This window comes from Chrysochloris asiatica, unplaced genomic scaffold, assembly GCF_000296735.1.
Source record: "Chrysochloris asiatica unplaced genomic scaffold, ChrAsi1.0 scaffold00041, whole genome shotgun sequence".
NCBI lineage: Eukaryota > Metazoa > Chordata > Mammalia > Afrosoricida > Chrysochloridae > Chrysochloris > Chrysochloris asiatica.
In genome coordinates, this window is record NW_006408559.1 from 21,101,295 (window position 1) to 21,114,394 (window position 13,100).

The 13,100-nt window shown below is 50.4% G+C and overlaps 1 protein-coding gene across 1 annotated transcript; it reads left to right on the plus strand.

Moving 5' to 3' along the window:
- The first annotated feature begins 2,051 nt into the window (after nt 1–2,051).
- Nucleotides 2,052–12,762, plus strand: ZNF398 (zinc finger protein 398). The gene is made up of 6 exons (XM_006861292.1): nt 2,052–2,075; nt 4,834–5,229; nt 8,872–8,998; nt 9,430–9,528; nt 9,924–10,037; nt 11,645–12,762. Exons 1-6 carry the CDS (start codon nt 2,052–2,054, stop codon nt 12,760–12,762), a joined length of 1,878 nt encoding a protein of 625 aa, XP_006861354.1.
- Nucleotides 12,763–13,100: the final 338 nt, after the last annotated feature.

A 13,100-nucleotide genomic window follows, 5' to 3' on the forward strand; every position in this document is an offset into this window, starting at 1 on the left:
TGTCTACCTTTACATTTCCAACCCTCACAATCAGTCCTGATAACAATTATTCACTATTGTATCACAAGAGACCTAGCCCCATCTCCTTTTATCAGCCCTGCCCAGACAGATTGGATACTACTCAGTGGAGATTCTACCTTCCTCCACGCCCTCTGAATCTAGGCTCCCTCTTGACAGCTTGTAAGCCAGTCACTTCTCGCCTTAGTAGGGCTCCCCTCCCCGCACCCCCATTTTGGGTAGTCAATGTCCAAGTTGCCCATCCCTGTCTACTCTGTGTATGAAGGGGAACAAAATACATTTATACTTTAAGTCTTTTTATTGTGAATTGAGCTAAGGTTTATAAACAGATCATCAGTCCCACAAAATTATACTTTGTGCCATTACAGTGATTACTATCCACTCCATGTACCATCAATTAAAAAGTATTTACCTCTACTCACTGTAATTTTTCCCTCCCTCACTACTCCACACCACACTGTAATCATAAAATGTTTCATTTGGCAAGAAAATCTTTCCTTAACTCTTTACAAGTGGTCTCATGTAATATATTTATACTAAATTACCTCCTGAGGTCACATGATTTGTTCCTCAAGATTCTTTCAGTATTTGTGAGTATGCTAGCGACAAAATTGCTGAGTTTTGTTTATATGGGACAGTCTAGTTCACCTTCATGTTTTGAAACATAGATTTGCTGATATAGGTGACTTGATTTACTGTTGTTGGTTTTTTTTCCTTTGAGAATTTTGGATATGTTATTCCATTGTCTTCTGCTCTTTGTACTGAAAAGTCAACTGTTAATCTTATTGGGGCTCTTTTTAAAGTACATTGCTTTTTCTCGTTATGTATCAAATCTCTTGGATGTGTGCGTCTGCCCGTCTCTGTGTTTAACTTGGAGTCTGGGCTTCCTGGTCAGGTAGGTTATTACTTTTCAGCAGTTTTGAAATACTGGCTGTTTTTAACACACACACTTTTTATTTAAAACACACAACCGTTACATGTTGCAGCGTTTTGCTCTACCGGTTAATGCGCTGGAACGCAATATCGTCGGTTCAAGCTCACCCGGTGTTTCTCTGAAATCCTATTCAGGGTCGCTGAGTCGGAACCGACTTGACAGCATTTAACAATCATTAACAGAGATCCAGCAAACTATAGGAGTCCTGGTGTGGCGTTGTAGGATAAGCACTGGACTGCTAACCACAAAGTTAGTGGTTCAAACCAATCAGTCCCTTGAAAACCATATACGGGTCAGAGTTAGAACCGATTCGATGGCAGTTACCAACACAACAACAAGCGCAAACTATAACCTCAACCTTTTCTTCATTTCACCTCCAAGCATTCCTAAATTCGGGAGCAACTGCCAGCGGTAATATGTAAGAAAGGCTGTGAAGATGGTTTGCTCGTAAAACAGACCACCTGGGATGTGAAACACATCACCACCACAGCCACCTGTATAGTATCTTCAAATGACGCCTTCTACATGCCCCGCCTTTGTGCCTTTACTGCCTCCAGTGCAGATTCACGGCCCTCGGAAAGCCCACGCTGGGCCGTGAAGGGTCGGGGCACACACGATGCCTGGGCTACGGTGGGCCCGAAACCACCATCTGTGAACAGTCAAGAAGGGAGGACACATCTCCATCCCCCAGAACACCACAGAAACGATTCCGGTGCAATATACAACTCAACAGTCTTTCGAGGGCGACAGCGCGCGTCAGTGGCATCAGGAATGTCGGCGCGTAGTGCGCGCGTTAACCGCGTCAGGAACGTCCGCGGCGTACTGCGCGCGTTGACCGCGTCAGAAACGTCGGGCCCTCGTTGGCGCCTGCGCGGTAGAGAGCGCGGAGCCGGTAGGGGGCGCGCTGGGCGCGGCCTACAGGCGGCACTTCTAGGCCGTTCCTAGCCGCACTCGGTTCCACAAAACGCCGGCTGCTGGGCCGCTGCGGGCGGAGTGCGACGGTGTCTGTGAAGTGTCCGGAACTCCGAGTGGCCGACGTACTCGAGGAGGCCGAGACCGAGGAGGCAGCGGCCCCGAGCCGAGCGTACAGTGCGGGGTCATGGCCGAGGCTGCGGCAGCCCCGGTAAGGAACCGCGCAGCTGTGAGCCCGGAGGGTCTCAGCGCTTCAGGCTCTCCAAGCGGGACGTGGGGTCCACGAGAGAAAGAGGGCAGATGGCGGGGACGCGGGTGTCCCGCCGCCTCCAGTCTGGGGACGGGGTCCGGATCTAGGGGATGTTCCCGGGGTGGGGGGGTTGTCAGCGCAGAGAGGCCGCCCCGCGAAGGGCTGTTGCGGGGTTGTGATCCGTCAGCCCTTCGCTCCGCCCCCGACTCGTCCTCGCGTGGCGGGCCCGCAGGTGCGGCGCCGGAGGAGCGCAGTCACGTGGGCGGCGGGTGTCCGCGTGACGAGGCCGAGCCCGCGGCCGCGGTGGACGTGCGTTGGGTCACGCGGCAGACGTTCGCTGGAGGCTCCGCGCCACGTTCGGGGGACCCGAGATGGCTGGACACGGTCCCTGGGCGCTACCACCTAGACGGAGAGGGGCTGCTCGGGTTTGCCACCCGAGAGCCGTGCTAGTGGTGCCCCGAGGAGAGGACGTCTCGGCAAAGGCGCGCCCTGAGCTGCTTCAGGCCGTTTCTTCCCCCGAAAGTGGCAGGAGTGGCCTTTGTCAGTGTCAGCGTGCCCGGTAGAAACACACGGGTATAACGGTCAACACAGGTATAACGGTACTTTCTAGTAGCCACATTTTAAAAGCAAAAACAAAAAAAGCCCCATACGGTTGGTTTTAATGATGTATTTTATTTTCCCCTAAGTTTCAAAATCTAGCGGATATATTAAACCCGTGGCACAGCTCCGTCAAACTGGCCGCATTTCAAGTGACAACCACATGTGACTTTTTGTTGCTCAGTACCTTCGAGTGAGTTCTGACTCTCAGCCACCTCGTGTAGGGTCCCCAAAGCTTTAAATATTTGCGGGAGCAGAAAGGCTCATCTTTTTCCTGTAGAGTGACTGATGAACTTGAACTGCCAGCCTTGTGGTTCAAAGTCCAGTGCTTATCCTATGGAGCCACCATGCTAGCAGCTACTATTATGTTGGACGTTGCAGGTCTGTCTGAATGGAGAAGAATGAAAAGTGAAAAGGAACAGTACTAGGAAAGTGGAAGAAGATGCTATCAGGAGCTAGTAGGGAGATGGGCTTTAGATTGGTTGTTAGGTGCCTTTTTCCCTTCAGAAAGAAGAAAATTGGGGTATTACTGGTAAGTTTGAAGTGGGAAGGTGTGTGAAAGAAAGTAGAAAGTTGAGAGAATTTGGGTCTGTTCCCTGTAATCTGAAAGTAGGAGGCCAGGTCATTTCCTGAGAGGGAGAGGGTGTGAAGTGGACAAGAGCCTACACAAAGTTGATTCCTGAACCAGCAGCTGCACCATCAACTGTGTGTTTCCTAGACCTACTGAATCATAATCCACAGGTGAACAGGAGCTCTAGACATTTCCTATTCGTATGAGAGTGCTGAGGGTTTGTGTTGTTATTGTTAAGTGCCATCAAGGTGGTTCCGACCCATTGAGACCCTGTATAAGGTTTCCAAGGAGCGGCTGGTGAGCTTGAACCGCCGACCTTGGGGGTCAGATCAACTTTGCAGTCCAGCGCATTAGCCCATAGTACCACACCAGGTTTGGAATGGCCACGTATGGAGTTGGAAAGGAAGACTGGAAGGTGTCAGGGCTTGTGTGGTGTCACAAGCCTGTTTGCGGAGGAACAGAATGAGAATGATTAGACTGATTCAAGGAGGAAGTGAGCTGAGCAGGTCAGGCAGAAAGGCCAGTGAAGGGGCTGAAGGGAACTGATGGGATCCCCTAGGGAAGAAAGCAACGCCAGGGAGAGTCTGACAGACGAGCAGACTATGGTCAAGGGACTAGAGCTGTAGATAGGATTGCTGACCAGGTGACATGGGAATAGGGAGTGGGTGAGCTGAAATGAGGAGGTTCATCAAGTTCATAAAGTCAGAGGCTTCCTAGCGGTAATCCTGGTCTAACATACTTATGTAGGCATTTATTCCTTTTGTAGCATTATTTGAGTACCGTCAGTGATAGGACTGCCAGTTGCGCACATTAGTCTACAGTAAGTACAGTATCTGGAGTAAGCACAGTATCAGATTCAATACTTTTGTTCTGCCTCTGTTGTAACTCTCCAGTAGTTTCAAATAGCTGTAATGTTTTCCTAGATTCAACAGTCTCAGTTTATTCAATTGTTAACTGAATGGCTTGGTTGTGGCTTGTAAACAGAATGGTGGCCAGGGGCCAGAGGAGGAACGCTCTGGAGGAGACCGAACTCAGTGAAACCTGGAGAGGCTCTGTGTTCTCCAGAGGTCGAGGACAGGCAGCAGCCTGAGCTCTGGATGCTTGGCTCTGGGGCCTCACATCCTAGGGACTAGACCAGGTTGCTTCTTTGGGTCCAGTGTCACCCATTTGTGGTCTAGCCTAATCAGTCGATCCCTGGCCCACCAGAGCAGTTATCTTGGGTTTTGATGCTTGCACTTTAGGTGGTGGTGGAATGTACCGTGGAGTCTGTTCTGAAACCCCATGTGGGGTTTCCGAGGCTGTAAATCTTTATGGGAGCAGAAAGCCTCATTCTCCCTTGGAACAGCTGGTAGTTTCAAACTGCTGACCTTGAGATTAGCAGCCCAACTCGTAACTATTACGCTACCAGAGCTCCTTTGTACTTCAGGTAGCTGAGGTTTATTCAGGCACAAGTGGTAAACCTTGTCCAAGTAAGCAGCCCTGACCTATCAACATTTGGAGTTAGGGTTCCTTGTAACACTCAGTGCTCTGTCCCATCTCTCCTCTGCACAGACCTCTGAATGGGACTCTGAGTGCCTGGCGTCCCTGCAGCCCCTTCCACTCCCCACGCCCCCAGCCGCCAATGATGCCCATCTGCAGACAGCAGCCATCTCCCTGTGGACGGTGGTGGCAGCTGTGCAGGCCATAGAAAGGAAGGTGGAGGTTCACAGTCGGCGACTCCTGCACCTGGAGGGGCGCACAGGGACAGCAGAGAAGAAGCTGGCTAGCTGTGAGAAGACGGTGACCGAGCTCGGAAACCAGCTGGAGGGCAAGTGGGCCGTACTGGGGACATTGCTGCAGGAGTACGGGCTGCTGCAGCGGAGGCTGGAGAACATGGAGAACCTGCTGAGGAATAGAAACTTCTGGATCCTGCGGCTGCCCCCGGGCCTTAAAGGAGAGGTCCCCAAGGTAATGCTGTCACCTTTAGGTAGACCTTGGATTAGTAGGTATTGATAGTTTTTGTCAATCAGTTATTTAAGTTTTCTCATTTCTTTTAAACAGCTTTAGACTGTGGGAACTGTGAAGTTGTTTCATGTTTTTATTAGGGACCTGTTCCATGTCTAATTTAGTGCCCATATGAAATGCCAGTCTTTAGACTAGGAAACTCTCTCTAATCCAAAATTGGTTACCTGGCAGATGGGTTTTTTTTTCTCTTGCTTTTTCCTACTCATAACTCCTGGATCACTTTTTTCTTTGTTAATTTGTCTGCCAGAATCTTGATGTAGAAACTAAATAAGGTACTGTATAAGTCAGTTGTTCAGCTTGCTGACAAATCTGGGGAGAAAGAGAAAGAGCACAAGAGAAGGAACGTGGAGCCAACTGGTTAATATAAAGACGTCGGATTCTGTGTGGATTGCAAGGTCGGCGCTTCAAACTTACCAGCCGTCCCTCAGAAACCTTATACAAGGTTGCTGTAAATGGGAACCAGCTTGACAGCATTTACCACCACCACCACCACCACCACCACCAGTCCTGACATGGAACCTGCTCTGCAGCATCCTCTGCAGAAGTGTGTTGCACAGTTAGGTCAGCCCTTCTGCAGAGGATAGCTCAACCAAAAGGGACTGAACATTGCTCTCAAGCTTGGACAGCCGCTTTCCAAGCACATGCATACACTGGTTCACTTACCATATGTTTCTTCAACACGCATTCTTTGTTTGATCTGTGTCCTGAGAATACATTGTTAAGTTTTGAAGTGCCATTTGGTAGCTTCCAATTCATAGGGACCCTGTATATTTCTGAAGCTGTACATTTTAGCGGGAGCAGAAAGCCTACTCTTTCTCCTGTGGAGAGCCTGGTAGACTTGAACCACCAATCTTGTGGCTCACAGTCCTGTGCCATTGAGGAGTCACCCCCCGAGGATATTTGTTGTTGTTATTAAGTGCCGTCGAGTGGATTCCGACCCATGGTGACCCTGTATAGGGTTTCCCAGGAGCAGCTTCCAAGAAGCAGAGAGGAAATAACGAGGCCGTGGAGGCTGTGGAGGGCCATCCCTCTGTGGTCATTTGGAGTGTCTGAGCTCTTTGGGACTGTTTGTTTCCTCTGAATGTTGGGTGATCTTTGAGTTTTGCTGACATGTTTCTTCTGCACTGTGTAGGTCTGTTTAAGCAACAGACCCTGCTGTCTTCATAGGGGCTCAATATAGGTGGACTTCACTTGAATGCATCCTGGCCAAGACATACGCCCAGAGGCATGAGGCCTCCTGTCAGCATACTACTGGGATGGCATGCTGTCTCCAGGCAGGTCTAACCTTGCTGTAGAGGTGGAGTCTCTGGTGTCAGCGCTGAATGGAGGGCTATGCATGGGGTTGGCCAGCTGAGAGCTGGGAACTCCTCTGGATTCTTCACTGCAGCCATTTCCTGTGCATAGTCAGGTTCACTGCCGCTTTCTCCCTCAGTTCTAGACCTCACTGCATATCCTTTTTCATGTTCACTGGAGAGCTATACCAAAAACTTGGGTCGAAGGCGGGCCTCTCGTCCCCCTCTTAGGGATGTGGTGCCCCCTGAGCTGTGGTCTGCCATGTCAGTGGCATTTAGGGAGGAGAGGGAGCTATTGGACTCAGTTCACAGTCTTGAACAAGAAGCCTTCCCTGGTCCTTTGTTCCCATTTGTCAGATGCATTTTTTGTTGTAAGCTTATCAACAAACCTTTCTGGTGAGGTAAGATAAAAGGACTCAACATTCATCCTTAGCCCACAGTTGGGTGCTAAGCGGAATGTAAAGAGGAGTGATTGCCTGCTAACTCACGAGGAACAGGAAGTCTGGTTGGGGAGGAAAAGCTGATAGAAATGAAGCAACCGTGTCATGGAGATTGAGGGGTTAAATTTATGATGAAGAGGCTGCTCAGACTCGTAAAATAACCGTAAGTTCTGGCTTTACAAATTCAGTGAGTCAATAATATCCAACACAAGCCACAGAGTGTCTAGAAAATGGAATACAGAGGAAGAAAGCATTAGTATTTACCCAGCCCAGTGCAAGCTGGTCTTGGTTTCAGAGTCGTTTCCCAAGAGTAAACAGCAGTTAGTCTGGCTGTTGTGAGAACCAGCTCCCCACTCTGATTTTATAAACATTAAATAACCTTTTACCAGCCTGGTGGCAGGCCCGGTGGACCTCTAACGTGAAGGACACTCTCCTCATGCGCTCTGTGTGGGATCAGCACTCCAGGGCCTCAATGGTCCCAGGTGAATTGGCCTCCAGTGGGGCTCCTGGCCCTGGAGAAACAGGGCTTCTCAGACTGCTGCAGCAGGTGGGGTCCTCAGAGGGAGAGGACCACCCCAGGGGGCTCCAAGTATTCATGTGCTCTTGTCCCCTATCAGTGTCCTCATACCAGGGCAGTTTAGAAGGCGCGTCCCTGCTGTCCCACACCTGCCCATCCAGGTGAGGAATCTGGAGTAGGTAGTGGACTCTAGGAGAGGAGGTGTTAGCAGAGGGAGATGAGAACTACATACAGCCAGGCCAGCGTCCCCATGAACCGCCCCACCTCACACAACACTGAGCCCGTTCTGTGAATGCTCCACACGTGTCCAGTCAGCGGTCCATTGGTGAGCACCTTCGTGCTCAGTGTCCTGCTCCATGCTGTGGGGGTCCTGCCTTCCCAGAGTATTGCCTCCTGTTGACCCTGCCCTGGGAACTGGTGTCTTCAGCGCTCCATTACCCACGAAGTACAACCCCGACTCCTTCGCCTGACCCCCTCCTGCTTACTGTCTTCCATGACTCCCCCTCACACTCCACCCTTGGACAGAGAGTGTCCCGTTTTGGTCATGATGGCCTATTTAGAATGTCTTTCCCCGTCCTGAAGTTCAAATGGCATCTCTCATAAAGACCTCCCTGATGTCTTCCTTAATGCCCCACATCTTAAACAACTGTTCTCCGATTGTTGTTAGCCCTTAAATGTGTGTGTGTGTGTGTGTGTGTACACTAATGGATGCGGGGAGTTGGAGGATTCTGGTTAGTATATAATCTTCAGTGTGTGTGTGTGTGTGTGTGTCACTACTGGATGCGGGGAGTTGGAGGATTCTGGTTAGTATATAATCTTCAGTTCCAGCCATCCTATCCATGGAACCACGAGTCCACTAGGCAGAGTCCATAACTGTCTAGGATCCTTGTTTACATGCGTTTTCCATTCCTTTGAGCCCCGTTGATAGCCTCCCTGCCCTTTAAGACCAGTCTAGTTCTCTCTCTCATAGAGCCATCCGAGCCCAGTTACAGCTCTATTTTCAAACAGTCTTGGCAATGCTGCTAATTTGGCCTGCACAGACACCAAATTTTTATTATCTTTGTGCTTAGGTCGAACAAATGTAGTTGCTGCTCAGACTGGCCATGTTACATGAACCTCTGTGAATGGTACTCAACAAGTCAAGTCCTTTTCCTCCATGTTAGGAAGGGTTCTGATTTTCTCCTCGAGAACACTGTAATCTGGAAGGTAGACCTGTGTCCCTAGTTTACCTGTATACCTTCAGCACTTCACTTTGTAGCTAGTCGGCTCTTAGTAACAGTTGATTGAAAGCTTGAATTGTACTAGGAGGGACTAACTGCAGCGATTGTGATTTCAGGTGCCTGTGACATTTGATGACGTCTCCATCTACTTTTCCACTTCAGAGTGGGAAAAATTAGAAGAATGGCAAAAGGAACTGTACAAGAATATCATGAAGGGCAACTACGGGTCTCTCGTCTCCATGGGTGAGGCTGAATTGGCACCTTTTGAATGAGGGGCCTGCAGCTCCAGCGAGCTCGGAGCTGTACCAATCTCCATGTCTTCATGGTCACTCTCTGTCCTCACACACATCAGAGTTGGCTTTCAAGCCCAAGATGACTAATTTACCCACATGGGAAAACAGGTCTTGGGAGTGGAGGCCAAGGTTTCCAGGGGTGCTCTTGATTTCTCCCCCAGGGCAAATTCCCCCCTACTCAGTGGCAGGTGGGCGGTCCTGTGACATTCCTAAACATCACACCCTCTGACCTGTCATTACAGTGGGGACCAGATGGGTGGGGACAAGTGGTTTGGTGTCTGTCCACAAGAAATCCCCTCTCCTTGACTGTGCACCTCAAAGGCTTCAGCTCTGTCTTGTCAGACTTCTCCTTGTCACGCCCCTCCCCCTTTGGTCTTCTAGATTATGCCATGAGCCAGCCTGATGTCTTGTCTCAGATTCAACCAGAAGGAGGCCAGGGGGCGCCAGGAGAAAGTGAGCTTCCCACAGATCCCAGTGAAGGTGAGTGAGACGAGGGATTCTGCATTACTGGTCTCCGTTCCATGAGAGTCTTGTACAGTTAGTTTAGACGGCTGTGAATGGAAGGACACAGAGAAATATTAAAAAAAAAAATTTAGAACTTATTATGAATTGAGTGAAGGTTTACAGAATAGATCATCTGTCCCATAGGAATGTAAACGTTTGAGATATTCTGAATTTTTCCTTTAACTCTTTTACGAGGGACAAATTACAGACTGGTTGGGCGTGTGTGTGTCTGTTGACCACTGGTGGGTTTAAAGATGAATTCCAACTTTACCCTGATTTAATTTTGTTGTATTTGGAAATAGATGTTTGGGTAAAACCTAGTGATCAGCAAACCCGTATGATTATTTTCACTTTCTATTTCTCACAAGTAGAACCTGGTATTTCGACATCAGACATTCTGTCTTGGATCAAACAAGAAGATGAGCCTCCTACTGGGGTTCCGCAGGAGACCAAGGAGACCGACCTGTACCCAGGTCCCTATGTCGGTGAGTGATGTGCTGAGCAGGGTTCAGGCCAGGACTAACAAACTGCAGCTGCAGTGGCCCTGAGCGAGCGAGGGCAAAGTCAAGAATGGGCAAGTTAGAAATGAGGCCTGAGTTGATTAGTGTGAATTGGAAGTAAGAAAACATTGCTTTTTTTCCTGTTGTTTAGATGTTTACGTTTACTTATATATCATTTATGTTTTATAAGTAATAAAAGTTTCTAGAGGGAAATGTTTTCTATTTTAATACCCTTAATGACTCTTGTTTCCTGATTTTTGACCAAGAAGCTCTGTGTTTTCTTGTATGTTGTGACTGTACACACAGCAGAACATACACTAATTCAGCAGTTTCAACATGTACAAGGCACTGCCATTGTTTATAGTCATCCTCTTTTTCTGAGCTGTTCCTCTCTCATTAAAATAAGTTCACTCCCCACCCCCCCGCCCCCCAAAGGTCCTGTCTAATCTTACACGTTGTTGGTGTCAGCTTGATCCCATGTCAGTAGTTTTTTTAAAAGTGTAATGCTCAAGGCAGACTTTTTTACTAGTTAAGCTAGACTATTGTCTGGTTTTAAGAAGACTTCAGGGAACATTTGTGGTTGAAAGTTTAAAGATGATCTCAGAGCAATAGTTTCAGTAGTTCATCTACCCACCATGGCTCCAGAAAGTCTGAAGTCCCTGGAAATTGAAATTGTTTTGTATTTTCCCGTTTTTAATCAAGATTCTTCTGTGTAATCTTTCATCAGAATGTTCAGTAATGGTGACCTGTTGCTGCCCGGTACCTCTGGTCTCGTGCCAGTGGAAACAGCTGTTCATGGAGGCAGCTAGCCACAGGTCCCGCATACTCCTCCGTATCCCGACTTCTCCTTTCTCTGCTGCTTCAGGAGGGTCAAGGACAACTCACGCATAATTCAATAGAGTTAGGATTTTCAGAGGAAAAAACAGTGAACATAAAATGTGAGGATGGGGAAGGCAAGCTTTTTTGAAGATTGTATGGAAAGGGCAGAATAAATGTGGGGGTGAAGTGGGGAGACCAGCCAGGGAGACAGACACGTCATTAGGGCACATGTCAGAGCCGTTCCTCTGCTGTGTGACTCCCCCTGCATTTTTCATCCCAGTTAGACTCTCAAGGTGGTTTATACAGGTGAATCCAGCCAACTGTTTCACATCCTCTCTCCTGCGTTTGGTTAGACTCAGAATTGAGAACTCCAACATTTCTGCTCTTCAGGAGGCTCACATGGGGGACATGTCAGTCGCAGGCATACTTCGGCTAAGTGCTGGAGGGAGGGAGAGCAGTTTCCATCAAGGAAATGACGAGCTTGGAGAAGGTGCACATTGAGAAGAGGCCAGATGTGGTAGCACGGTGTTCTCTACAAGGGAGGTGTGGAGATGGCCGGTGGCAGGAACGACTCATCTGGTAGAATCAGGAAAGCAGGAGGAGGCAGAGACCCACCAGTAGCCTTCGCTGCAGGCAGAGGAGCACGGTTTTTGCTAACTGGTAGGCTTTGGCATGTCTGGTGGCAGGCACCTGGTGCCGATCTCAGTCGACCGTGTGTCTTGTCCGAGCTGGTGGTTCTGGGTTCAGCCATAACGCTTCATCCTTTCTTTCAGATGAGGAGCTGGTGGTCAAAGCGGAAAACCTTGCTGGTGCGCCCCTGTGCTCAGAGATTCCCGTCCCCTTCTCTCCAGCAGCCACGGCCAAGGAGACTTTCCCAGATGTGACTTTCAAAGGCCAGCAGCCTACACCCACAGCACCGTTCGCACGTCCTCTAGTTGAGGGACCTGTAACTTTCACCCAGCTGGGGAGCTGCCCACTGCCGCCACCCACTGGGGAGCAGTCATTCACCAGCCGCCCATGTAACAAGAGCCTCAGCAGGGACACGCTGCTGACCCATGAGTGTGACCACGCTGAGGAGTGCCCCCTGCCCTGCGCCCCTCGCTCCAAGCACTTTCCACAGCCAGCTGGTCTCGGTGTCTCCCAGGAGCCTGCCCGTGAGCCCCCCCCTACCTGCCCACACTGTGCCCGGACTTTCACTCACCCGTCTCGGCTCACCTACCACCTCCGGGTGCACAGCAGTGCCGAGCGCCCCTTCCTCTGCCCCGACTGCCCCAAGCGCTTTGCCGACCAGGCCCGGCTCACCAGCCACCGGCGAGGCCATACGAGTGAGCGGCCCTTCCGCTGTCCCCAGTGCGGCCGGAGCTTCAGTCTGAAGATCAGTCTCCTGCTGCACCAGCGAGGTCACGCGCAAGAGCGGCCCTTCTCCTGCCCCCAGTGTGGCATCGACTTCAATGGCCACTCGGCCTTGATCCGCCATCAGATGATCCACACCGGCGAACGGCCGTACCCCTGCACCGACTGCAGCAAGAGCTTCATGCGTAAGGAGCACCTGCTGAACCACCAGCGGCTGCACACGGGCGAGCGGCCCTTCCAGTGCGCGCACTGCGGCAAAAGCTTCATGCGTAAGCACCACCTCATGAAGCACCAGCGCATCCACACGGGCGAGCGGCCCTACCCGTGCACACACTGCGGTCGGAGCTTCCGCTACAAACAGACCCTCAAGGACCACTTGAGGTCGGGTCATGGTGGCTGTGCAGGGGATGGTGACCCATCTGCACAACCGCCTGGGCCCCTCATAACGGAGCTCGAGACTTCTGGCTTAAATGTTAGCACTGCAGGTCTAGAGGCCAGCCATTGGTACGGGGACGGGAGTGGAGGGGGCGGGTTGTGAACCTGTCCTTTCATGGTTCCTCACCCTCACAGCAGGCAGGAAGCCGAAGAGAAAGGCCTGCACTGATGGTGCCCTGCCCGGCCCTGCCCAGGAACGCTTCAAGAACAAGCTTGAGTTCTGGAACTCCACCACGTTTACAGGAACACTACGTTCTGGAGCCCAGCATTCTCATCTTTTCAAAGATTTAACATAAGTGGGAGGTATTCAAATACTGCTCTGAGAAGCAAGATGTGGCCTCTGATCATTGTTCCGGGACCGCAGGCTGGTGGCAGTGCAGCGCTGCGGAGAGACCGGTGCCTGAGGAGGGCCTCAGAGTTCCAGGCGTGACATGGGATTCC

Coding starts and splice junctions, on each gene's coding strand:
- ZNF398 (XM_006861292.1), top strand. CDS start 2,052: ATGGCCGAGGCTGCGGCAGCCCCG. Junction 2,076..4,833: donor CCGAGGCTGCGGCAGCCCCG/GTAAGGAACCGC, acceptor TCCTCTGCACAG/ACCTCTGAATGGGACTCTGA. Junction 8,999..9,429: donor CGGGTCTCTCGTCTCCATGG/GTGAGGCTGAAT, acceptor TTGGTCTTCTAG/ATTATGCCATGAGCCAGCCT.